Source organism: Heloderma suspectum, chromosome 6 (genome assembly GCF_057233095.1).
Source record: "Heloderma suspectum isolate Gila_16-S chromosome 6, 16-S_ref, whole genome shotgun sequence".
Taxonomy (NCBI): domain Eukaryota; kingdom Metazoa; phylum Chordata; class Lepidosauria; order Squamata; family Helodermatidae; genus Heloderma; species Heloderma suspectum.
The window spans coordinates 101,390,547-101,417,389 of record NC_139463.1 but is presented as its reverse complement, the minus strand read 5'-3'; the positions used below and the strand labels follow the sequence as shown (position 1 = coordinate 101,417,389).

The following is a 26,843-nucleotide window of genomic DNA, read 5'->3' as shown; positions in this document are numbered from 1 at the left end:
AAGGCTGAGTTAAGGGGTATCTTACTCACACTAGGACTGTAAGTTACTTTAGGTGTGGCTACTTTATTGATGTAACTCTGAGAAAACATGCTTAGAATCAGGCTACTTGCTTTGATTAATCTGTGCAGGCACCTTGACAAAGCTATTTTGTGTAATTTCTGGGTGTGGGGGGAAAGACTTTGCTTTCCCACCACCAGGAACATTAGGAGAAATAAAGACTGTTTGCTAGGCTGCTAGCAGGGCACATAAACACTGGATCAGGCCCACTGCTGGTGTGTACAGTCAACAAAAGATGTCTACATCCATGCCAGGAAAGTTGAAATACATACTTTGGGGAGGGGAGAGGCGAGGAAATGTGCAGTGCGATCCCAAGCACGTTTACTCAGAAGTAATTCCCATTAAGTTCAATGGGATTTAGGCCCTAGTAAGTGTGCTTAGGATTCTAGCTTTGGTGGAATTTTTCCTGTAGGGGTGCAGCATCGACAAAAGCAGACTTTTAAAACACACACTGAATTCCTGCTCATCAACTGCCACAAATACCCATGTTTAGCAGTATCCACACCCCTTCCAAGTTTTTCCTTCTCTCTGGTTGGCCACCTACACAATGGTTATGCCAACATGATTGGACAGACACACACCAGTCCAGGTGTGTGTGTGTGTGTGTGTGTGTGTGCATGTGGAAAAGTTCTTAAAGGGTGAGGTTCCTTTTATGGCCAGTTCTGTATATTGGAAGGGAGGGGGAATGAGGGGGCAGGACAGGACTCCTGGACTCCCTGCAGGGGAATTTCTAGTAGGCTAGAAAAGGAGGTCTATGGAACCAGCACCTTCCTGGATTCTGTGCGGGCAGGAGGAGTTATTTCCAATGGCAAAAGAGCAAGCATGGGGAGAGCGGGACTGAGACTCCAGGGTTCCCAGTTTAACTGGGGCAGAGAATCTAGGGGAGTCGAGGAGCTGGGTCTCCTGGAAGGGGTTCGGTATCGATTCAGGGGGTGCCGGGGAGCCAGGATTCCGGGCCCCAGAGGGTAGGGCAGAGTTAATTCCACGGCTACCTGGGTGTTGCCCCGCCCCTTCTGAAACTGGTCGGGCAGCTTTCCTGGGTCCCTCACCTGCAGGCCGCTCCTCCTGTCCTCCCTGGACCCGGTAGGCCAGTCCCTTTTCCTGCCGCCCTTTCCCCCCGCTTTCTCCTTCCTCCCAAGGCTCCCGGAGCGGGTTTTGCCCGCAAGCCCACGCAGCGCGCCCCTCATCCTGACCTCGGGCCGCGCCCCTCCTTTGCCCCCGCGCCCGGTTGTTTCGGCTTCCCGGCACTCCGGGACCCCAAGTGCCGGCCGGAGCAGCGCCATCCCCGCGGCCGCCGGAGCGCGGCCCCATGGGTGCCTCGGGACTGGGCCGCTGCCGGCTGGCGCTGGCGTTCGCCGTGCTCATGGACGCCGCGGGCACCGGCGCGCTGCTGACGGGCATCTTCGCCCGGCTGCGGCTGCGGGGCCGGGATTTCGGGGACCTGCTGATCTACTCGGGGGCCGTGCTGGTCTTCCTGAGCCTGCTGGGCTGGATCATGTGGTACACGGGCAACATCGAGATCGCCCCCGAAGAGCTGGCGCGGGACTACGGCGCCAAGGGCGGCACGCTGGCCCGGCTCGCCCGGAAGATCTCGCGGACCTGGTCCCGGCGCCAAGGGGGCGCGCTGGCCATGCGGCCGGTGCCGGGCGGCCGGGAGGCGGCCTAGAGGTAAGGCGACGCCCCGCTCCTTGGCCGGCCCTGCAGGGCCCTCGAGGTGCCGACTTCCCGGCCGGCCCCCGCGGCTCAGCTTTCGACAGCCGCGTGACGGGCAGGCGTGCGCGGGGCACCGCGCTTCATGCCCGGCTGCGTCCTGCACACGACCTGCGGCGCAAAGCGCACTAGAGCAGCTGCATCGGGTTCCTTTCTGGCCGGTTGGCGGCCCTAAAGGCCATCTGGACACCGGGGGGGGGGGGACACACCTGTCCCAAGCTGGAGTCGTACCCGCGCGGTGTCATTTTTATCTACCCTGTCCTTGCAATCAGCAGTAAAGAGGTGAATTTTCCCAACTTTTTCTCAGCGCACGCTTATGGGGATTCCAGCGATTGCCAGCGTGGACCCAGGAATTCAGCTTTCCCCACCCCGGGGCCCTCCAGAGTTGCTGGACTACAACCCCCGCCATCCCCAGGCAGCAGAGTGCCTACTACTACTAGAGTGCGATCGGATTAGCAGGGTGGCCCGCAACCATTTATCTTGCCCTTGTGTGACACGCTGTTGCTGCCAGATTTCCCTTTCCTGCACGACTCTTAAAGGCAGAGGGACGGAGTCCTCTGCAGCGTCTTGGGGAAGGACTGTAGCTCAGTGGTCCCAGGTCTGATCCCTGGCATCTCCAGCTAGAGTTGGGAAAGATGCACGTCCGAAACCCTGGAGAGCCGCTGACAGCCAGCCAGTCAGTGTAGGCAATATTGAGCTAGGGGGACCAAGGATCTGACTCTGTATAAGGCAGCTTCCTCTGTTCCTTGTTGTCAGCCAATGCATTTTGGAGCTTTCCATGTTATTTCCACCCTGCAATCACATACTGCCACTGCTTCCTCATCCCCTGCCCTAATGGAAATCCCTGAACTTTCCAGCCTTTTCCTGCCTTGCCAGGGCACATAGCTCAGGGACAGAACAGTGCGGTGCAGGCAGAAGGCCCCAGGTTCAATCCCACCATCTCCAGTTAAAGAGTCTTGCGTAATGGGGCTGGGAAAGACCTCTGCCACTTCACGGGGAGGCAGCGCTGACATAGATGGAAGACTATTCATATTATTTTGAAGGAGAAAATTCTAAAGCATACAACTAAGGGGCAATGTAGGGACTTCATAATTCCGTCCAGCCCTAAAGTACTGCGGCTGTGTATGGATGTTCAACAGTCTTAATTAAGGCTGCTACCTTTGTTTTGTAGTGGGGTCCTTTGCATTGAACAGCCACACAATGGGCAGAAACGCCGCCAAAAAAGCTTTCCCCATCACTGTATCTCTATGCCAGAAGCTGCATTGGTTCAGTTTCCGCCTTGGAACTACGGTGCCCACATATGCATTGCATCGTCCAAAATGAAGAAATGCATCAAAGAGGAGAAAAGAGGACATGTATTGGCATAAAATGTGCATATGCTAATTTATCTAAATAAGCAAATTTAGAAATGAGGGCTACAATTTGAATAGGAATACATCACATCTCATGCTAGACTGTAACCAGGTGAGCTCAGTGCCTACTGCTCAGTCTACTGCCCAGGTGCCAACTGGGGATGGGCAACTTCAAGGCCTCCCCTGCCTCTCCCTTTTTCCTCTAGTTCTTTATCTTTAAACAGGGTGTGGACTGGACAGCCTTTCAAAGAGAGGATGCCTTCAAGTAGAGGACCATCCTCTGCAAAGTAGGACGCATGGTCACTTTATTAAGAACACTGCTTAACAGTAAGCTATAATAATAAAAGATGTGTGTCTGTTGGTCTGTCCGTCCATCTGTCACTCTCATAGCTTCAAGACTGTGAAATCTAGACAACTGAAACTCAGCAAGCATACTAAGGGGACCCTAGGGGGTTGCTCCTCAGGGTTGCTTTGTTTTTAAAATGCATTAATTAATTAATGTAAAAAAAATTAAGTATGTCCATATGGTTGACACCGGCAGTAACATCTTCAGCCACTAGAGGGAGAGTTCCCTAACAAGCACATAGCTTTGCAGTCCATACAGTTTGAACCCCGGGGGAGATTAGGAGGCCAAGGGACACATTTTTATGCCTTTCCACTATTCCCTTCTGTGGGGCAGCTGCCCCCTCAGGGGAATGGAGTGGACAGACCCCTTACTCGGGGGACTATGGGGGTGCACCATGACAGGGGCTGTGCCTCGGGGTGTCGACAGGCATGGCTTCCCTCAGGCTGCATGGGCGCAATGTGTCCGACTGTGACAGCTGTGTAACTTTGCTTGCAGCGTTCACTGTACCAATGTCAGGGCTATTCCCACCTGTGCAAAGCCAGGTCCATTCAGTGATAGTAACAAGAAGACAGCAGCATTCCAAGCAGTGATGGTACTAGCTACATTCCCATCATACATAGGCATGTGGCAGGAAGGAGCCAGAGATGTATGACATGAACAGCAGCGGCAGCAACAGCAGCCTGTCACTCCGGCCAGGTGGTGTGTTCGGCCAGCCTCTGGAACACTCAGCTGACTCCAGTTCTGGGCCCCTCTGGAAATAAATATTGGCATGTTTCTGTAGCGTTTTAGGGTTCAGAGCACTTCACACACCTCAGGAGTGTGCCTATGGCCACCTCACCCAGAATACATCGCTGTGTGGAAGGATCCCTCACAGTGAGGCATTTGGGCCAGGCAAGCTCTGCACGGTAGAGACGCAGTCGGCGGGGCTTTCCAAAGAGCTTTCCCGCCCTGCGCCTAGCTTTGAGGGGTTTGTGGAGTTGAGCCCCAGGCATGCCAAAGAGCTGCCCCAGGTGCTCTCCTGCTGCAGCACTCGCCCGCACAGCTCTCGGGAGTGCCAGCCAGGCCGATGCCTAGTTCTGAGGACCCCTCAGAGCTGGGCATCAGCCTGCTGTTCCGGAGAGCTGGCGTGCCAGGGTGCGTGGCTCAGGTGGCAGTGGAGGGGCATGCAGCTGCAGCTACGGAGGCACCAGCGCCACCCCCAGCGCCACCCAGCTGCCACCTTCAGGGAATTGTTTTGTGCTTCAGGAATATGGCACCTAAGACGGCTGCCTGATTCACACACACACACACACACACACCCTTCTTGAGACGTTCCTGCACACCCCTAACCTTGTCCTAACCCTTATCATCATCTTACAAGGCAGGTACTATTATATCCCTTTTGAAGATTGTGGGGGTGGGCAGGGGCTGAAACTGACAGCAAGTTCATGGCAGAAGTAAGAGTGAAACTGGGGACTTCCCAGTTCATGCTTCACCAGTTTTGACCAGTACTGAACAATCCGCAAATTTACATCATAGGTGTCTTTGTGCTGCTTGAGTAGAACCTCTGGGTCTTGAGGCTGCAAGTGGCTCATTTAAGGGCATTCTTAAGGGAAGGTTGACCACAGATGCATTGAATGGAGTCTACCTCCTGGCCCAGTCAGGCTTCATAATGGGTCAGGCCAAGGAGGAGCTGGTGTCTCTCCTGGTAAAAGCTTCTGCCTCTGGTATGGTTACCAGATTGATCTCTATATATTTTTACTAGCTCTGCTCCTGTGCCTTTAACAACAGTCCAGCATGCAGACTTGGGAACATAGGAAGCCTTGTACTTAAGTCAGGCGATTGGTCCATCTAGCCCAGTATTATCGATGCTGATTGGCAGCAGCTCTCCTCCCCTGTCTGAAAAATCCAGACAGGAATTTTTCCAGCCCTACTTAGAGATGCTGCGGATTGAATCTGGGACTTCCTGCATGCAAAGCAGGTGCTCTGCCATTGAGCTAAGGCCCTTCCCCCAGACATTTAGCAAGAGAAGTTCCCCCATCATTTTCTCTCCGTGCCAGTAAAAAAGATTTTCACCTGTTGAATTTCGTTCAGCATGTCTGGCTGGTGTTCAAAGCATGAGTAGTGCATGAAAAAATAAGAATTAAAAATAGGAGGAAAATAACAGACACCCTTCTGATATCTTATATGCATAATTGGTTTGTGGAATTCAGTGCCAAAGATGTGATGATGGCTTTTAAAAAGGATTAGACAAATTCACCGAGGGTGAGTCTCTTAGTCAGGTTGGCTAAATGGAACCCCAATGTTCAAAGGCAGTATATCTTGAAATACTAGATATTAAGGACACACAGCGGGGGAAGGCTAAAGTATTCGGCTGTGCTGTGAGCTTCCCAGAGGTATCTGGCCAGCCATGCTTGGGAATTGGGTGGCCATTCACAGATCACCAAAAACAGGAAATTCCTCACCAAAAGGAGGAGAAAAGGGAACACAGATTTGCATAATGGTCACATATGCTGATTTCTACATATATGTGCACATGTATTTATTTACTTATTACATTTATATCCCACCTTTTCTTCAAGGAGCCCAAGGTGATGTACATGATCCTCCTCCTCTCCATTTTATCCTCCTAACAACCCTGTGAGGTAGGTTAGGCTGAGAGTCAGTGACTGGCCCAAAGTCACCCAGTGGGCTTCATGGCCAAGCAAAGGCTAGAACCCAGGACTCCCAAGTTCCAGTCTCTAACACCCTAACCCACTACGCCACACTGGCTACTAATGACTATAGTAATCACTATACTTTAAATAGACTTTCCATACATCTCACCCTAGCAGAGATGACTGTGACCAGGTGACCTGTGTGCCTGCTGAGTCTGCTGTCCAGATGCTAAATGTGGATGGGCAACTTCAAGGCCCTTCCTGCTCTGCTCTCCCTCCCTCTTCTGGTTCTTTATCTTTCAACTGGACTTGGACTGGCTGGACAACCCTTCAACCAGAGGATGCCTTCAAAGAGAGGACTGTTCTCTGCGTGCTGTTCAAACAGGAGACTTCCCTCTGTAAAGTAAACATGGCCACCCTACTTGGAGACAGCGTGCTTGACGAGATGGATCTTTGGTCTCATCCAGCAACAGTCAACTAGTGCTCCTCTAAGAATGTAAGAAAAGCCCTCCTGGATCAGACCAAAGGCCTATCTCAGCACTCCCCAACCTGATGCCCCTCCAGCTGGCTGGGGGATTCTGGTAGTTGTAGTCCAACACATCTGAGGGACACCTGGTCAGGGAAGGCTGACCTGTCTAGTCCCATAATGGCCAGCCTGGCTGCTTGGAGGACCACAGCCCTCCTCTCACTTCTGCCTTATTGCTTCCCTTCTCACTTCAGTTCCTCTTTCAACATCTTCATTAAAATTTTAATGCCATACGTCTCGAAACCAGAGACAGCAGATGCTGTTTTTGTAGCTGGATGAAACAAGAGACCCACCTGTCCCATCCTTCCCAGTTCTCACAGCTGCCATGATGCCCTGGGCAGACCTGCACCGCTTGTGGCCCGCCATGTGGAACGCACCGCACGGCAGCGCAGGGAAGGACCGGTTCTTCTGCCTGCTTGTGATGGGCCATGTCATGCATGCTCAGTGGTATGTGTTCAGCTTGGTGGGTCACCACTCGCTCACATCCCTGACCGAGGGCAATGTTTCTTGGACTTTATAAAATTGCACCCTCCCACCCACCTTGATCTTAAACCTTATTTATGATACATCGTATAATAAAAAAAGAGGATGTGTGCCTGTCTGTCCGTCCGTCAGCACCAAAGCACCAAGGCTGTGAAACCTAGACAAGTGGAACTTGGCACGCATATTAAGGGGAACCTTAGGGGTGTGCTTTGGGGCAATTCTGTTTTCAAAATACATTAATTTGAATTAATATAAATGTGTCCATGGGATTGAAGCCTGCAGTAACATCTTCAGCCACTGGGACCAGACTTCCGTAACAAGCACATAGCTTTGCAGTCCATGCAGTTTGATACCAGGGGAGATTAGTAGGCTGAGGGACACAATTACATGCCTCCTCCATCAGGAGGCTGTAGGGGTGCACCATGGCAGGGGCTGTGCCTAGGGCTGCAAGCAGGCAGGGCTTCACTCAGGCAGGGTTGGCACAATGTGTCCAGCTCTCTGCCAGCTGCGCATGTTCGCTTGAAAGCTTCACTCTATCCAATGTCACGCTATTCCAACTTGTGCGAAGCCAGGTCCTGCCACCCATCAGGGCTTTCGCTAAGGAACGTTTTGGACTGGGACGTGATTCTAATTTGCACGCCCAGCGTGCAGTTTCCTTGTGTGTGTGTGCACATAACCTTGTTGCTTCAAGTCACATTCCACGACATTTAAAAGCCTACATAGAGTGGGAGAAAATCTTAAGATCTCGCGAGAGCACTCACGCAGAAGAGTGTTGCATTCAAGCGTCAACAAAAGGCAGCCAGCCCCAAACAAGAACTGGTTAGAGCCAGCCCCAAACAAGAACTGGTTAGAGTCTAAACGTCAGACTATAAAGTGGGGGCTGCTAACAGGCCAGGAAGGTTATTTTGTTAAAGAAAATTGGGATTGTTAAGGGATTGGTCCATGGGGTCACGAAGAGCCGGATACGACTTAATGACTGAACAACAAAAATATTATTATTATTATAGCATGTGTAGCAGGGAGGGTTTAGAGCAGGGGTGCAGAATTGTTTTCAGTCCATGGGCCAAATTTCAATCTGGGAACGGTCTCCGGGGCCAAAATGTAATTCTTTGGGCAGGCACAATCTCATGCATCTTTAGACAGAAAAAAAGTCCTTCAACTTCCAGCATTGTAGGACTTATTTCTGCCTAGACATGCGTCCTTCCAATTTTAAATAAGTTTCTTACTGATTTCAGGCTCCTTGAAATAAGGAACGAGCGGCTGTTCTGCTCAGTGGGGCCCAGCTTTCCATTTGAGAAGAATTGTCCTAGGGAATGTGATGGGGCAGGCGGTGCTTCTTCTTCCACCCTTTAAACCAGGCGTGGGGAAATCAATTTGGGTGGTGGGGCCACGTGATCCATGCCAGCCTTCTGTGGGCCAATCACAGATCAGACATAACAAGGGGATTAATCTCTCCGCCTCCTCCCCAAGCTGCTATTGGCCTCCAAGCCAGCTGGAGGAGCTGGCAGAGGGAGTCTGGACATTTGCAGGCCAGATGTGGCCTGCTCAGGCCTGCAGGCTGGGGGTTCCCCACCCCTGCTCTTAACTACTAGCTGCCCCCATACCTCCTATACGTAGCACTACCCCTTCCTTTCTACAAGAGAGGCCTGCCTGCCCCTCACTAGGGGATCCCTTTCCTCTGCCAGCACCATCCCCCCATGCATGTGCCCAATGAACTAGGGTTACTTGCAATAAAATGACCAGGAAGAAAATGAGACCTGCTCTTGGGCCTTTTTGCTGCAGATTAAGCTGCTGTTTTTGGCAGGTGATGCTTTTACTGACTGCAGATTAAGCAGTTGTTGTTAAAGGGGCAGCTACAATGGCTGGTTGACAAACTGGCAACTATATAAAACACGTATGAGCTCTGGACCATCTCCTGAGCTTCATTTTTGCCCAGTGGAGGTTGGTGGCTCTGATTTTGGTGGGGCTTCTAATCCATTCCGGGTTCCAGTCAAAACCAGCCAGAACTCTAAAGGAGCTAGCCAAGGTGCTGAACCCATTTGGGGGAACCAGTAAGGTTCAGCACTTTGCATAGCTCCTTTGGAGTTCTGGCTGGCACTGGTTGAAAGCCAGCATGGACAGCCCCACTAAAATTGGAGCCACCAGCCTCCACTGTTTTTGCCCTTAAAAAGCCCTCTCCTCTTCCTCCGACCTGGCTCTGAACTGGAGGGCTTGGGCATTAGTGCTGGGGACAGCTTCCTCTCTTGCCCCAACCTGCACCTCTCTCCTCTTTTGTAACTGTCTGTTCTTGAGCTTGCGATTAACTGGAGGATCTTCTGCTCCTCCTGCAGGATGGATGAATGGACTTGCCAGGATGGCTCCGGGGACTGGCCCTGACCTTGGACCCACTGAATACCAGGAAAAGGATGTTAAGACTCATCCCTCCAACTGCCTGCCCTGAGGCTGTTGCTTATCTTCCTCCAGTATCTTTTGTGCGAATTTAGCTTTACATACATTGTAAAGTTGTTTTTTTCATAACCAGTCTCCACTCCTTTATTTTTGCTGCAAGCTGGGTTGGCTACCCCTTCCCCACCCAACCCTTCCAGGACTCCTGTATCTTTAACAGCTGCAGAACAGCTGGAAATTCACTGGGTGCAGCTTTCCACCCAATGGAGATGCCATCAGTACCAGCATCTGTGCCAGCATCAGTGCCAGGCATTGTTGGGCACTGACCGAGGTCCCACAACCCAGCAGGGGCCCGCTGACAAGAGCCCCCTGGACTTGCGCCTCTTCTTCCTTATTGCAACCTGCTAGTTCACCTCCCTCACTGGCCCAGACAACGGTGGTGGTCGTGAGGAGCAGCAGCAGATGCCACGGCCTGCTTGCTCCCTGGAGCCAGCACTGGATGCCATGGTTGAGAAAGCTGCATGTGTTGAATTTCTTCTGGTCATAAGGCTTTTAAAGTCACAAGAAAGAGCATAAGGTCGACTGAGAAAGATGGGTGACCGCAGAGCTGGCTGGGAACAAGGACTCCTGGGCTGCCTGGAAAAGGATCAGTGATTTTATGGATGCTGGATCTGGACAGTGTGACCACATCAATAAATAGGGGCAAAGAAACTAAACTCTTTTATTGACAGACTTAAATGTATATGAGGATTGCAGTACTGGATTGTTATGCTGGTGGCGGTTGTGGGGGCGGAGCTGGTGGTGCTGGTGGCGCTCCTGGGGGTGGAGCCGGTGGTGCTGGCGGTGCTTCTGGGGGCGGAGCCGGTGGTGCTGGCGGTGCTTCTGGGGGCGGAGCCGGTGGTGCTGGCGGCGCTCCTGCGGGCGGAGCCGGTGGTGCTGGCGGCGCTTCTGGGGGCGGAGCTGGCGGCGCTCCTGCGGGCGGAGCCGGTGGTGCTGGCAGCGCTCCTGCGGGCGGAGCTGGCGGCGCTCCTGCGGGCAGGGCTGGCGGCGCTCCTGCGGGCGGGGCTGGGGGTGGTGCCGGTTCTGGCATCAGTGCCAGCGTTGGTCCCGGCACTGCTGGTTCCACTGACTTCATTGGCTCAGGGCTCAGTTCTGGACTCAGTTCTGGATTCCATGGTAGCTCCTCTATTCCTCCCATTAGCTCCGGCGATTCTGGGCTCCAGGCTGGTTGTATAAAGCTTCGTTGTGTCCAGGACTCTCCCTGATCGAGTAACTCAGCCCTTCTGTATTCATCAGTCTCACTTTCTTCATCCAGGAGTTTGACCAGATAATCGGCCATTTCGCCCTCGCTCTGCGGCATCTCGGACCCCTTCTCCTTCCTTTGGAACTCCCTGAACTTCCTGTATAGGAGAGAAGCATATAAGGATATGGGAAGACCAGGGGTCAGGGTTTTCCCTCTGGAATGCAGGACTTGTCCTAAGGAACTCTGGCAGGGGTGAGAGACCCCTTTCAGCCAGAGGGCCAAATTCAATTTAGGAGAAGCCCTTGGGGGCCGCATTCCAGTGGTGGGTGGGATCTGAAGGCAAAATGGGTGGGGCCAAGATACTGTTACGCTCCTGCACCCCACTTCTGAAGAGGTGAGAAGTTTTGGGGGCTTCAGCACTTACTCAGAGTTCAGTTTCCTGAGAAGGAGGACACTGGAGACTTGTAGTGTTTCTTTCATAAAAGGTTTATTTACCCTGTGCTCAAGATGAGGGTCCACAACATTAGCAGTCGAACAGCTTCCTGCTCCCCCTCAGCTGGTAGGGATCTACTGCAAAGAGCAAAATCAGCTCTCTCCTCCATCTTAGATTCACTCTCTCCCAGCCTGACTTCCTGCTATACCACAGGCCTCACTCAGCCACTCTCCTTGGCCTAGCAGAACAAATGTTCCCAGCTCAAGAATTTCAGAGTCTGGAAGAATCTTCAGTCTCTTTATAATCAGAGGCACCGAGTTGGAAGGGAACCCTGGAAGGCAATTTAGACCGACCCCAAGCACATAACAATACAAAAAATACCAGCGTATTGTAGCTTAAGGATCTTAGTTCCAGTAACTAAGCTTTCGAGAATGATTTCAGCCTTTTAGAATGGGGAAAATACTGCACAAAAAACAGGGAAACCACCAACGATCGGTGGTTGGTGGAAAGGAGCAGGGAAGGGGAGTGGACTTCTGAGGAACCCAGATGGATTGGGACCCCAGGAAGGCTAGATTTGGCCCCCAGGCCAGAGGTTCCACATCATTCAACTCTGGCAGAGTGAGAGCATAGGGTTGAGTCACGTGCAGGCATACATGGAAACAGGAGTGTGTGTGGGGGTGAATTGCTGTGGGGTGAGCTCTGCTCCCCCCCTAACGTTCACTTCTCCTGTGACACTTCAACCTTGCTTCTGATTAGAAGCAGAATCCAACCCATCACCCAGTATTTCAGCCTGGCTAACTGCTTCCACCTCTGCAAGCACCTCCATTTTTACCTACTCAAACATTTCTACAGCCCTTTATTTCATTTTTGCCACTTTTTTTTTTTTTTTTTACTGCTTTAAAAACTGGTCCAACGGGGCAGGAGGTGGTGGCTTTGTGCCTGACACCAGGGCCAGCCAATCACCACTGTGCACACCTCTACTCTGCAAGGGGATGGGACTGAGAGGCGTTGCTTCACAATTGACGGGACAGCTGTGCAAATCGGCGCCTGTTCCAAACCAGAACAGTTTTCGTCCTGAGCCTGACAGGGGCAAGAGGACAGTTCGCGTATCAGAAGTATGGCAAGAGTACTTCCGCAGTGACCTCACCAATGAAATAATATACATCTGGAATTCTCTAGTGCTCTCTCTCCCCAGCTTCATGGTAAGCCTCTCTAAGAACTTTGGCTAACGTATGAAGTGATTGACAGCGTGGCTACTGCTTCTGACATCTTGGGCAACCAAACTGTCACACTGGGCCAAGGACAAGAGGACCCTGGCCAGAAAAAGAGGAACTACCCTAACAACAATCATGTGGTTATGCTTCTGTAAGGGTGGCTTGCTAAATACCAGGAAGTGGGCCTTTTCTGCTGTGGCACCCCAGCTGTGGAATGAGCTCCCTAGAGAGGTCTGTGTGCCTGGCACCTAGGTTGTACTCCTTTCGGCGCCAGGTGAAGACCTTTTATTTTTCCCAGCATTCTAGAACTCTCATCTTTTAGCTCTGCTGTTTTAAATCTGTATTTTAATTGCTGCTAGGTTTTATTCTGGTTGTACTTTGATATTGTAGTTTTAAGCTTTCATATTTTATATTGTTTTATGTTGTACATTGTGGTTTTAATTTTTGTGAACCGCCCAGAGAGCTTCAGGTATTGGGTGGTATAAAAATAATCATACATAAATAAAGTAGGTTGAGAACCAACATGGACTAGGGTATTGTCAGATAACGCGTCAGAGGATTGCAGCTTGACCTAAAGTTATCCCACCAGTGGCATGATGACATTTGCTTTTCTGAGGAGAAGTAGAAAGATGGTGGGGTGGCAAGAGAAGGAGAAAGTGAATGTCCACACTACAAATCTTCATTGGTTCTATACTAATTTAACTAGCATATCTCCCTGCTCCAAATACTTGGAATTGGAGTATGGTGCACATGCTCAGAATTCTGTTAGAGATCTCCACCTCCTCCCTCCCCCAGAACTACAATCCCCAGGATGCCCTGGGAAGAGTAACTTTCTTCCAACCAGTATGAGTTGGATCCAGGATCTGCCTTCCACAGGAGGAAGGGACCTTTCATGAGAAGAAGGGTTCTGCATGTGGAAGGTCCCTACCCGATTTTTTGGGATCCACTGCTCTTCTCTGAAATTGCCATCCTTTCTTCACTCAGCTTCTAGGGATCATCCATACAATGCTGTTGCCAATCAGTTATGTTCCAGTGTTTTCTGTGTTGTCCTCTGTTATTTTAACAAACTTAGTTTTTAGCTGTTTGTGTATGTGGGCAATAAAATGCAATTACAGAACCAGCCTGACCAGGTTGAACAGACAATGCATTACTGAAGCTTTTCTGGGCTTCTTTGCCTTTAATTAAGTTTCCTGTTTGGTGGCTTGCCAATTTTATTGCTTCATGTGGATTGCGGCTGAGGATGGGTGTTGAATATCCCCTTGTCTCAATGTCAGTTCCTGACAGGGCACAGGGTGGGTGGAAGCTTTATTTCATTACATTTTTCTTTTAATTTTTTTGTCGTGACATAGTAAACGTGACAGAAGGATCTTGGTCATGAGCTATGATAAGTGCCTGTGTACTGGAACCTCTGTTTAATTCTACTTCCAAATTAATTGCAAAAAGGCAATAACTCAACAACACTAAGGAGTCCTAGAGTGAAAGCAACTAGAAAGCAGACCAAGTAACATATATGTTACAAAAAAATAAATTGGGTTCCATGTTACAGATTGGCATTAAAGGTAGGCCCCAAGAATTAGAAAGGTGGAGCAAGAGTGAGTGGGAAGGTGAGCTTTGCATACATCTTGGTTTCTGTCTCTTTTTAAAAGGGAGCTGTCTGGGCTCCTGTGGGTTAGACAGGTACTAGGTAACTCCTGCATTATCTGGGAAGAGAGTGAATTTAAGTTTGAGAGATCCAGCATTCCTGGTTTCTGTAAGAACAGGAGTAGCTGGGACAGAAGTTTTCTTTGGGAAATGATGGAATTCTAGTGAATGGTCAGGGGTGTGAGTGAGAGAGAGAGAGAGAGAGAGAGAGAATGAGAACTAGGACAGGATTGTGGGTTACAGCATCAGGAAGGGTTTCCCCTCCCCTCTCAATACTGTGGCTGGGTTCACACATCACGCTAATCCACACTCAGTGGTTGAGTGTGGGTTGTTGAACCGTGGGTTATTGTGCTGTTCGAACACAGTGCATTTTCCACTGAGTGGCTTGTGAACCCTGCAGTGTGGCTTGTTAACCACTCTGAACAATCCAGCAACAAACCATGGGTTCTCAAGGTGGCTTGTTCAAGAAAATTAAGTCACACTGCATGGTTAACAAACCACCCTGCGGAAAACACGTTGCGTTCAGACAACATGATAACCTATGGTTCAGCAACAACCCACACTCAACCAGTGAGGGCATCTACATTAAAGAAAAAATCCATGGTCCTACCAGGCTTTCTGGGCTGCGGAGTCTTTCTGCATTTACCACGGGCTCCTAGACAGCAACCACATGATTGCTGAGAGGGGAAGTTTTCCATTTTCAGTGTTCCATAGTTTGCAACAAAACAGTGCTATCTAGTGGCTATTTAATAGCACAATGACAAATGTACACAGTGAGGAAAATCTGGGGTATAGTGAATTACCTCATTATCTCTGGATCTTTTTAACATGGAATAACCAGGAAATACTGCTGGATGTGCCCTGGAGGTTGACAACATTGTGAAAAGGACCTACAAACTTCTGTGAGTGACTCACCACGAGCGCACAATAAAAGCCTTGTGTGATGGCGCCCTGAGTGTGGGTTAGCAAGTTGTGTGAACCCAGTCTATATCTAACAATAATATGAGGATATGTATATGTTTGTCTGTCCACCAGCACTATAGTTCCAAGACTGGGAAACACCTGAACCTTGGCATGCATACTAAGGGGACCCTAGGGGTGTGCATCTCAGGGTTATTTTGTTTTTAATTGAAATTAATTTAAATGTGTCCATGTCGTTGAAGCCTGCAGCAACATCTTCAGCCACTAGGGGCAGACTTCCCTAGTCAGCACATACTTTGCAATCCATACAGTTTGAAGCCAGGAGAGATCAGTAGCTGGAGGGACAGTTATAGGCCTGCCTCCTCCCCGCTGCTATGGAACAGCCTCCTTAGGGGAATGGAGTGGACAGACCCTGCCTTGGGTGGCTATTGGGGTATATCAGGGCAGGGACCATGCCTAGGGGAAATAGCAAGTATGGCTTCATTCAGATAGGGCAACACAATGTGTCCAACTCTGACAGCAGTGTACGTTTGCTTGAAGGCATTGCTGTATCAGACTAAGGTTTATTCCAACCTGTGCAAAACTGGGTCTGTTCACTAGTATTTAAAACCAATGGAAAGTCAGCTTTCTTGATCAACACTTTTCATTTTGGGGAGTGAGTGAGAATTCCACAGCTGGGGTCCCCAACTCCTTCACAAAAGCATAATTTTCCAGCATTCCTTGCTCATGATGCATAACAATTCTGCAACAGATAAATCTGTACCACAGACAGGTCCCTAGATCAGGCCTGAAAATTTGTGAGCTGCCAGCTGTGTGTTGTGGCTTGCTAGTTGCTCAAACCCCACAAAGGTTTGCAGATCCAGGCAAAACAGTTCCTTTTTAAGGTGGGAAGAGCCCTGAATTTCCCCGCCTCAAGATTCTGCATGTTTAGCAGCCCAAGTCCAAGGGAATAAAATGATGAATTTTGTCCAGCTAGTAAGAGAATTAACAAATGTCTCCTCCTAATACCCAGCCACCAAACACAATGGACGGCCAGACTCTGTGGGCAAAAGGACCAAAGACCCATGACGTACCAGCTGAAAAAGAGACAAATGCTGCAGAGGACAACCGCGACGGAAATTCCACCAAGGATCCCTGCGTTCCGGCTTTGTTTGGCACCTGTCAGGCAAAAGGCAGCTATTGACTCAGTGAATGCCTTGCTTGGAGGCTGAGAAATAACAGCTGGCAGCAGGGCTGGATTTGAGGGGGCTTCGCAAAGTGCCCTCTGGAGGCCCCCCTCCTTCCTCAGTAGCCCCCTTGGCTGGCTGACTTGGTGATAGTAGCAGCAGCTCACCAGCAGCACTAGGGGGCTGCGTATGGGAGCTGCCATTTTAATTTCCCACAGTGCACTGCAGTGACTCTATGTCGGGAGCACTGTGGGATATTAAAATAGTGGCTCACAGACCAGGTCGCTCAGCACTGATTGGACAAAAATTATCTAAAGGGGGACTAAGGACAGATCTCAGTGCTGAGCTCTGCCAAGTCCCTGAGGCCCTATTTAGACACGGTCTCCCACACTTAACATTGGAAGAAAGTTACCTCTGAGCTGCAAGCTGGAGTTTAGATTTAGGAATTATTTCTCAGCCCAGGGATTGTCTGACCATTTCAAAGTGTGATGGCTCTTACCACATCTTGGCTTTAGCAAAATAGTCCTAGGACTGGTATTAGTTATTTAATAAGCATATATAATGCCTTTCAGCAGAAATTATCAGTGTGGTTTACAGTTTAAAAATACATAAATCATTAAAATATATAATCATAAAAATACATAAGCATGAAAATAACTTCAGTTAATGCATGCAGCAGAATCAACTGGAAAAATCATTTTCTAAATAAGACTGCAGGTGATGGTAATAGGGTTGTGCTGTTTGAAGGTTTCCCTTCCACCAATAAAATGCTTCCTGCATATAGAAAACCAGTGTGACAGAGAGAAAGCTCCAGCCTAGCCTCCCTGACACATTACTTTTCTATGGGCAGGGAATTGTGCATTTCCCACCTGCCCCCATGGAGGAACATTCGAACATGCAATGCATTACTAAGTGTGAAGTGCTACAATCCATAAATCGCTTCAGAATCTCCTGAGGGTATAAAATGGCCTTTCTATGTCTCACTAAACAGCCTGAAAGACTCAGAACTGAGCTATATCAGTTGGGAGCATCACATGATACAGCTCTTGCTGGTCAGTACCTCTTTGGACTGTAAGTGGAGAAAATCTCCTTTTTGACTGGTGCACCACATAAAATAATTCCTTCCATATAGGGCGCAAGTATGTTAGGGAGATGGTTCTAGCCTAGACTAGCTTTTGCCCTGATATTCCAGTGGCCTATATGCAGGAAGTACTTTATCTGGGGAGCCTTTGAACATGTGATTCCCCCACCTGCAATCTGAAGTGGTACCGTCCAGCAGTAGCTGCACCTCTTGTAGCTTGGCTCTCCAGTAGCTCGTTTAGTAGTGTGCCCTCCTCCCATTAAAAACAACTTTCTTCCTAACTGCAGGTGGGGTGAAGAGAGTGAAAATGACAATGAGGTTCTCTGCAGTTGCCTTGATAGCTCAGTCCTTTTCAAGTATTCCAGGTAGATTCAGTGAAAGTGTATGTGGGGCACCATTGTGGCAGCAGGCTCTGCCCCCAACTTATGTAAATTCATTAGAGCATCTGTACAGATCCCTCTACATGTGCAGCTAGACATGTGGGAAGATTCTCAGGAACACACAGAGACCTGCCACTCCACACACATTACTTGTATCCTCTTACAGGGATGGGTAGTTTGTGGCCCTCCAGATGTTTTGGCCTACAACTCCCATCAACTCTCACCACTGACTATGTTGGCAAGGACTGATGCGAGTTGTAGGCCAAAACAGCTGGAGGACCACAAGCTGCCCACCCCTGACAGGGGACTCCTTCACACCTGGCTTTTATCCTGTGATTGAGATTGCTCCTTCACAGAAGGTTGCATGACGCCGTGACCCAGCCTTTGTTCCATTTTTAAATAGATCGCAGATAATGAGCTATTAAATTACCCCATTGTGTTCCGCTTGGGAGCGAGATCAATGAAAGATAATGGAAGACTCAGATATGGGGAGAAGGAGGGGGAAAGGAAGCACGTGAAAAAGGGAGTCGGAAGTGATCCTGCATTTAAACCTGAAGCAGAAAGCCCTGTTTTAAATGCAGGGTTTTAGGCTGGTATAGAAATGCCCTTAGAATGGCAGAAAAGAGCTTTACGTAGCAATCCTAAACACACATACTAGGGAGTAGACTCCATTGAACACAGGGGGGCTTACTCTCCTATATGTCTCCTCTTGGCAGACTTTGTAGGCACAATATACCACAGATATGGTGATTTGGTGTTAGCATCAACGACAACACAGGCATTGCCCAATAGATGCCTGTGACACTTGCACAATCACATTCCAAATGCCTTCCCAAAGCACAAGGACTCCACTCTCAGGGAAAGAAAGAATAATGTTTTTGCCAACCACAACGTATCATTAGTATCTACACCACAGACTCAAATTTGGTTTGACAGTCATTGTCTCTCCCAAGAGAACTGTAGTTCCATGAGGGGGGGCTATGGATATCCAAGAGAATGGTCAGCACACATCGGACTACAATTCCCAGGATCCTTTTGGGGAAACTGACAGTTCCTCTGTTATAAAAGTGATAGAGGTTTGTAATGCAGATACATGTCTTGTGATCTGGGTACTGGGAAAATGTGATATCTCTGAAACAGATATGCTTCCTCCGAAGGAAGAGGTTTAGACACAGTGCATGAAATAAGCAATGGCCGTTGCATTGCAACCCAATGGCCTTGAATTGCTCTTGGTCTTACCATCAATAACATGGTGGTAACAGGTATGGTTCTCATAGCAGCATTTTTTCTGCAGGCACTGGTTAGGGTAGAAACTTTCTGGTTCACCGCCACAGATTTTCTTCCGAGAGGAGTCCTGGTGGCAGGCTAGAAGAAATGGAGAACCTTTCACCTCAGTCTCAGAGCCACTTCTGTCCTGCCTTCTGGCCATCATTCTCGCAAAGAAATGGCATGTATGATGACAATTAAAAAGGAAATCTGGACTCCCTCAGAGTTATCACTCGGCATCATTTTAAAAAACAATAAATATCCAAGCACTGTTTCACATTGCCTCTCTGCACATACACATGGTGTCTTGTGTGGTTTTTACCCACAAGAGGGCGGCAGTCTGATAAACAAAATGGCCACAAACATCTGTGTGTTCAGTGGGGTAGTGGTGAATTCTGAAGTGCTGGTGCTCATCTCCCATAGCCAGGACCCTAAGTAAAGTAAAAAAATGCAGGCAGCTGTGTTGATCTCTCTCTCTCTATCTATCTGGGAAAATCCAATCCATTCCGCCCGCCCACCCCACTGCTGCCTACTGTCAGGACTGCAGATAAGCTCTGAGGAAACAGGGAAGATTGAGGCAGGGGGCAGATGATGTCAGGATCCCTGCTAATGAAAAAGTCCTGGCGCGTCAACCTGTGAGCCCCAGCTCCTCTACACCATGACATATGTTTACAATTGTATTCAAACCAAGAACCAGCATAGCGGAGTGGAGTAGGGCTAGAATGTTAGGAGTGTGGGCGGATCTTGGTTCACATCCCTGCTGAGAGCCAAACTAGATGTGACAGGATAGCCATGTGTATTTTATCCACAACGATGCCACAATCACGGATAAAACGGGACCGGGGTCTGCTTTTTACATTAAAGGGAGTGTGCGGGGCAGGGGAGCCAAAAAACACCACTACCTGCCTTACCTTGCTCTGCTCCTTTGCTTTTAGCAATTCCCCCCCCCCCCAGCCTGTCTCACTATGGTGGCCATATGTTCTATTGGAGAGAGGACAGTCCTCTCCTTGAAGGGTTATCCAGTCCAAATCCATTTTAATGCCAAAAAACCATAAGAAGGGAGATCAGCAGGGGCCTTGAAGATGCCCACCCACAGTTAGCATCACCTGGACAGCAGGCTGATCAGGCAGAGCTTCACATCTTGGATGGCTCCTTTAGAGTTCTGATTGGTTCTGACTGAAACCCAGAGCAGATTCATTGCCCCACTAACATCAGAGCCACCAGCCTCCACTGGAAAGAAGGTATCCGATCCCCTCAATCTAGACCCAACGAGATGCTCTGACAGCGAGAAAATACTGGCTCTTAAGAGTTATTGTGAATCATGGCAGAGGAAAGGCTGAATATGTTTAAATGAGCAACAAGGGCCCCTGTGAGTTAGCAGGAAGGGGGATTTCCTAGGTTAGTCTGCCTGATGAGAATGTAGCTTCTTCTTAAAATCTACCGTGGCTTTGCTCAGATAAAGACTACCACATTTCCCTTTACTTCTGCTCTCTGCTTTAGCAGGGGTCTGTGTGTTCCACATGTGCTGGAGACAGATCTAACTAACTGCTGCCTTTTACATTTAAAATAAAAATGGGGGAAACAGCTGTTGTTGCTTCTTTGCCCCAGTAATCCTCAGCACAGCCTTTCCCAACCTTGGGTCCCTGCAGGCTGTCGAATCACAACTCCCATCATCCCCAGACAGCATGGTCCATCATCAGGGGTGATGGGAATCGTAGTTCAACCACATTTTGGGAGTCAAGGCTGTGAAAGGCTCCCTTAGTTTTGCACCTACCAGGCTTTAACCTAATTAACAGGGCAATCGTTATACATGGCTACTCAGAAGTAAATCTTATTGTTTTCAATGGAAGTTACTCCTGGGTAAGTGTGTATAGGATTGTAGCCCACCTCCAAGATCAGAGGCAGCCTATCTCTTCTGAATATCAGTCGCTGGGGAACATGGGTGGGAGGATGCCGTTGCTCTCATGTTTTGCTTCTGGCCTGCCTATAAGGCATCTGGTTGGCCACTGTGTGAACAGAACCCTGGGCTACATAGACCTTTGCTTTGATCCAGCGTGGCTCTCATATATATGAAGAATATCATATATTCTTCAGTCTGCCTAACAATTTCCTGCACTCTTATCTTAAAACTGTTGGAAACTGCTGACTTTAGGCCAGGGGTGAGCAACTAGTGGCCCTCCAGATGTTTTGGCCTACAACTCCCACCAGCCCTAGTCAGCATAGCCAGTCCTGAGAGATGAGTGTTGCTTGGCCCTTTTCCATCATAACTAACTTTTCCTCCCCGCACCCCCCGGCCCTATAAGTGGTTAACATCTGGCCTGAAGAAGAACTGTAGAGAGAATGTGAAAGTTTCCTCGTTACTTTATGATATTTTAGTCGGTCCTAATAAAGGCATTGGCCTACTTTGGCTTTTGGATTGTTTCTAATAACACCTGTATTGTTTTTGTTTTGTTTTTAACAGTTGATGGAGAGACAGGTTGTGGGGCTGAGGTGTGTGCGTGTGTGACAGAAGGGGCCAGTTGCCTTGTGATAGTCCCTACCCCTATGGCAGGAATATTGAACCTCTTTCAGCCAGAGGGCCAAATTCAATTTTAGAGGAGCTCTCAGGGGCAGGCAGAGCCAAAGGCAAAACAGAGTGGGGCCAAAACACCAGCCTTATTTTAGTTTAAAGCTCCCATTACCAGTAAGTAAGCTTTAGGGAAGGCCTTTCAACCTTTTAGAAAGGGCGAAAAACCTGCACAGATGCCTGGAAACAACCAAATAAAAGGTGGCCAGGAGAAAGGGGGTGGGGATGAGGGAAAGGACATGGCTGTCTGGGGAGCCCTAGAGGGCCACATTGGGACCCCAAGTGGACTGGATTGGGCCCCCCGGCTTAAGGTGTCTCACCCTTGTTCTAAAATCAAAGAATATAAGGAGCTGCCTCATACTGTATCAGACCACCAGCCTATTTAGCTCCGTATTGTCTATTCTGACTGAAAGTGGCTCTCTGGGGTTTCAGACAGGAGTGTGTCCCACCCACTCCAGCCCTAGTTGGAGATGCTGAGGACTGAACCTGGGACCCTTTGCATGCAAAGCACATGCTCTGAAACTGAGCTACAGCCCTTCCCTAAAGATGTGGCCTCTCACCATACCACTATTACTGAATACTAATTAGTTCTGGAATATTATTAGATACAATTAATATTAACTACATTAGAATACAGTGAGGACTGAGTACAATCACACCAACAATTAGGAATGAATATGGAGTATTCTGAGAGTATTAGTTTTCTTTACAAAACAGCAGCAGCAGGTCTAAGGTTGTGAATAAAGCCATGGAAAAGTCTGGACAGTGCAAATTTCATATTCAGTTGAAATGCAAAAATAAGAAGAGGGCACTTCCAGACGGAGTGGTCTTTGTGCTAACAACCAGAAGGCATTGTGTCTTTTCTTCCTTAATAGTGCAATCCTGCACATGTTTAGACAGAAAAAAGTCCTGTAATTGTTTAAACATGCACAGGATTGCATCCTAATGGATTTTCTATGGTAAGAAAAAAAGACGGAAGAAGCAGCAGGAAAACACAGGAGGATCACAAGTGGATGTCTCCAACGTCTGGACTCCTTTTCTCCTCCCCGATAAAATTCCATGAACAAGGCAGGGCAACCGGGCATTAAAAGCCTCGTCTGGAAGCATCTCCCAAAATCAAAAGTGTGGAACACCCAAGACTGTGGTTCCTAGCATTGCCTCCAGAGGGAGCACCTTGACCTGTCTTTTGGAGAGTGGGACACTGGGATCAAGTGGTGGAGGGGAGCAAGGTGAGAAGGTAGACAGGGAGTTGGGTAAGGGAGGAAGCCAAAGCCTTGCATTACTCACTGAGAGGCCTGAAGAAACTTCCGCTTGTACCTGGTGGAAGGAAAGGAGCAAAATCAGAACTGGAAGGGAAGGCCATGAGAGACACCTGCCCTGCCCATCCACCCCACCCACAACGTCTCACATATCTGCTGCTCTCCCAGCCTTGGGGGCTCCTTGACCTACCTTCTAGGACCAGCACTAGGCAAAGAAGTAAGGCCGGCCTAGGCTGGCTCATATCTCTCTCCCTTTGGGAATGCCAGTTCCATGTGGGGCTGGCACCCACAGCAGGGCTCCCCACAGGAACCTCTGGGACTGACGAGACGCCTTCTTCTAATGGGGTGGGAAGGGGAGGGCCTGGGGCGTGAGGCTGCCCTGGAACATGAGTGGCCTCAGAATTGCAAAGAAGTGTCATAGAACCTGGGAGTTCTAGAGTATTCACACACCTAGCAACCAAGAGACCAGGGTCAAGGGCAGCGGTGGAGTGGTAAATTTTGAAGCGCCAGCGCTCATCATGGCCACCTCCATAGCCATGCTCCCAAGGAAAGGCCAAAAATACAGGCAGCTGTGTCAATCCATCTCTCTCTCTCTCTCCATCTTATATGTGTCTTTTGTGAGGACTGCAGCAAAGCTCAGAAGGAACAGGGAAGTCTGAGGGGGCTGGCAGATAACATCATCATCCCTGCTAACCAAAAAGTCCCAGCGCTTCAACCCTGCGAGCCCTGCTTTCACTGGTCAGAGGGGTTCAAGAATATGGTCCAGGGCCGATATATCGGCAGGGAGGGGAAAGAAAACTGCATTCATAGCATGGGGGAGGGGAGCAAAGGAAAACACGGGATTTTCTGATTAAAAAAATATTATTTTGTGCATACGTGGCTCCCTACGTCCTCCTACTCAGATATTCCAGGAACTGCTGCTATGGCGGGAATGGGAAACTGTTGGCCCCTAGATGTTGCTGGACTACAACTCCCATCATTGCCAACTACTGGCCATGTTGGCTGGGGCTGATGGGAGCTTGAGTCCAATGTCATCTGGAGGGTCACAGGCAGTGCCAGGTCCATGTTTTTGAGGGTCCTTGGGCAGGACATCTTCAATGGATCCCTTCCCCCAGGGAGTCTACCTTCTCACCACCATGTCACCAGCTGCTATTGCTCTTCAGGCTCTTTTCTCATATGTGCTACCACTTGCATGTTTGACAGGCCGAGAGCCCATGAGCAAGTAGGCAGAGGCATCTACTCGTCCTCCTTCTCACCAGAGTGAGGAAGGTGAACAAGCTGTTTGCAATGGTGAGGAGGAGGAGCAACTCCAGGAGGCTCTTGACAACGGGCCCCTGCTGGGGTGTGGGCCCTTGGCAGGTGCCCAACCATGCCTACTCTTTATGCTGGTCCTGGTCACAGGTTTCCCACCCTTACACTCAGGGGTCTGGGTTTTTTTGTGGGAAGATAAAGAGCTGGAGACTTATTACATATCCCACACCAAAGACATATATGGCGGATGACACCTGACAGAGCTACACAGGCAGTGTAAGCAAGTTTCTGCTCCTGAGGAGAATCCATTCTAAACTAGTTAATGAGGGTGGGAAGACAAGAGAGGGTGGGAAAGACAAGGGTTAGAAAGGGAAGATTCTGTTCTGCGCACACTGTGTGTGCCTGGAGAGCAATGCCAATTAGAGTAAACCAGGGGTAGACAACGTAGTGCCGGTAGGCACCAGCGTGCCTTAAGACCCCTTTCTTGGCACCCACAAAGTGCCCTACCTCTCCCAATCTACACACACACACACGCACACACACAGAATTTACACATTTTCTTATTGGCAGCTGGGATCACTGTGAAATAGGTTTGTGTTGGTGCTGAAAACTGTGGGCCCAAAGGCATTGTTTAGTGTGTTGTGGCTCAGACCCCACCTCTGCCTTGTACTCAGTCATTAGGGATGTGACTTGTCCTTTGCCCTGCCTCCCATGGCAGCCATTTTGTGGTGGTGCCCAGGACAGTTTCCTCAAATGGCCAAATGTACTCACAGCCCAAAAAGTTTGCCTGCCCCTGGAGTAAACTATACTGGGCAAGACAGGCCAATGGCTGGATTGGGGATTAGGCAGCTGCAGGTTGATGTTGATATGAGGATTAACAGGATGAGCTGAGGACATGTGGAAAGAACTTTTGACAGTGGAGGCTAATGGCTCCGACGTCAGTGGGGTGGTGAATCCACTCCGGGTTTCAGTCAGAACTCTAAAAGAGCTATCCAAGGTGCTTCCACACCTTGGATAGCTCCTTTTGAGTTCTGACTGAAACCCAGAGTGGATGTACTGCCCCACTGACATCGGAGCCACCAGCCACCACTACCTTTTAAGGAGGGAGTTGAGGGAAGGGGCAGAGGTGGTGCCACAGAACTCTGACATATGTGTTTAGGGAGCAAATTCCCTCCAGAGGGGGCAGCAAGGGAGAAGAAGGGGGTCGTTTAAGGGAACGGAGGTCTCAGGGCCACAGAGGTGGAGGCGTGGGGACGTTCCCAGGTGGGGCCCTAAGAAAAAAGAAGGGCGGACTGGAAGACAGTGTGGGCCAAGGCTGTGGAGAACTTCCAAACTGAAGATACAGGGGTTGTGCTGGATATGGAAGTGGACAAGAGCCAAGAAAGGTGAGAGTTTCTAGCTGGGGTTAGGTGAAACTGGGGTTACAGCCTTTGGGGGCTGCCCAAGTTGCTCCAACAGGGTATCTAGGAGTGCCTGTTCGCCTCTCCCCATGCTCTGCTTGTATGTTTGTAAATAAAGCAAATATTATAAAGGCCCTGTGAAGCTACTGGTGCTCTCCTTTCCAAACAAAACAACTTACTAGTGCTGCCTTTTAAATGACAAACCTTTCTTGGAAGTGGGAAGCATTCAATTCGGGAGGGGTGAGAAATGGTGGGAGTTTCAGTCCAACACATCTGGAGGGCACTAGGTTGGGGGAAGGCTGGCCTAGAGAGACTATGAGCATTCATACAAAAGTGGCTTTTATTGCATGCTCGTGATTGGCCACTCAGGGAAGTTTGCGGGTCCTTTACATGGCATCGTCAACCTCAAAAGAACCTCCCCCTAGGCTTTTTGAGCTCAATCCCATTTTTAAAATGTTTAAAATACCATAGATAAGGCGAAATAAAATTTAACCCAAAATATCAGCAGCCACTAGATGGCACTGTTTTGTTAAACACTATAGAGCATTGCAGAGAAGGGAAGTTTTCAATTCTCAATCAGATGCTCACTGCCTAATGAGCCCATCCTGATCCTCCAAGAAAAAAGAAGCAAAAGCCGTGGTAAGGCTGCAGGATTTTCCCTTAATGTAGAGATGTTCAACACGAAGTCTGTAAAGCAGCATTAGATTACCAGTGCCCCAAGTAAGCAGACACCCACATCCTTAAGAGTCTTGCTTTCCAGCCAGCTGCAAAATCTAGACTTCTGTCTCCTTCACTGAACATGCTGAAACTACTCAAGCCTGTTTGTCTGATCTGGCCATGTGGTGTGTCCTAGCTCAGTAGCCACCAGCCATCAGCGCTCATTGAAGAGACATCTTTCAGCCGTCAAAAGCCATTCAGCAGGCATCTTCCCTACCTAGAAACATCAAGGTACTCTCAATGGTCATTAGCAAGCAATCACATTAAACAAGAGCCACTACATCACTTCACCTGACACAATACACCTGCATTCTGGTTGCCATATTTTATTGATTCAAGGGCATATACACAAGAACACACTCCTCTATAACTCTGGATTAATTCAAGTGGAGCAACTACCAGTCCCTCAGGATTTGTGTAGACAGCAACCTGGATTAGGGCCAGCCCAACCATTAGGCAGAGTAAGGTGGCTGCCTCAGGCAGCAGATTTTTGGTGGCATAAAAAGGCAGCCAATTGTTATTTATGTATTGTTGTTATACTTTTTCTGCCAGAGGGGGGGTGCTTGTGGGATTTTCTGCCTCAGATGCTAAAATAACTTGCTTGCCTTGGGTACAATGTGCTTTGACTTGGCAGAGTACAGGAGGTGCGGGGACATACGTGGCTTGAAAACAAACATTTTTAATTTGGTTTATCTAAAACCAGCCCATTTTAACACCGCCTCCCTTCCCCAAAGATCTTCTTTCCGATGTATCCTTTGATGCTTTCTTTACTTAGACCTGCTGTCTTCAGTCCCACATGCCCCACCCTCA

The 26,843-nt window shown here is 49.2% G+C and overlaps 2 protein-coding genes across 4 annotated transcripts; one reads left to right on the top strand and one right to left on the bottom strand.

Moving 5' to 3' along the window:
• Window positions 1-797: 797 nt before the first annotated feature.
• On the top strand, window positions 798-10,203 carry TMEM238 (transmembrane protein 238). 2 transcript variants are annotated; one of them, XM_084805654.1, is made up of 2 exons: window positions 798-1,725; window positions 9,441-10,203. In XM_084805654.1, the coding sequence occupies exon 1, from the start codon at window positions 1,367-1,369 to the stop codon at window positions 1,721-1,723; it is 357 nt and encodes a 118-aa protein (XP_084661780.1). In that variant the 5' UTR covers window positions 798-1,366; the 3' UTR covers window positions 1,724-1,725; window positions 9,441-10,203. The 2 variants fall into 2 exon arrangements, with proteins under 2 accessions (XP_084661780.1, XP_084661781.1); XM_084805655.1 differs by lacking the exon at window positions 9,441-10,203 and adding an exon at window positions 2,075-3,487 and having other exon boundaries at window positions 1,174-1,725.
• LOC146342108 (uncharacterized) lies at window positions 9,623-22,962 on the bottom strand. 2 transcript variants are annotated; one of them, XM_084805653.1, is made up of 5 exons: window positions 22,856-22,962; window positions 22,694-22,723; window positions 18,814-18,939; window positions 16,021-16,105; window positions 9,629-10,895 (listed from the first exon to the last, which is right to left on the bottom strand). In XM_084805653.1, the coding sequence occupies exons 1-5, from the start codon at window positions 22,905-22,907 to the stop codon at window positions 10,262-10,264; spliced, it is 927 nt and encodes a 308-aa protein (XP_084661779.1). In that variant the 5' UTR covers window positions 22,908-22,962; the 3' UTR covers window positions 9,629-10,261. The 2 variants fall into 2 exon arrangements, with proteins under 2 accessions (XP_084661778.1, XP_084661779.1); XM_084805652.1 differs by lacking the exons at window positions 18,814-18,939; window positions 22,694-22,723; window positions 22,856-22,962 and having other exon boundaries at window positions 9,623-10,895; window positions 16,021-16,339.
• Window positions 22,963-26,843: the final 3,881 nt, after the last annotated feature.

Coding starts and splice junctions, on each gene's coding strand:
- TMEM238 (XM_084805654.1), top strand. CDS start 1,367: ATGGGTGCCTCGGGACTGGGCCGCTGCCGGCTGGCGCTGGCGTTCGCC.
- LOC146342108 (XM_084805652.1), bottom strand. CDS start 16,316: ATGGCAGCTCCCATACGCAGCCCCCTAGTGCTGCTGGTGAGCTGCTGC. Junction 10,896..16,020: donor ATTTGTCTCTTTTTCAGCTG/GTACGTCATGGG, acceptor TCTCCTATACAG/GAAGTTCAGGGAGTTCCAAA.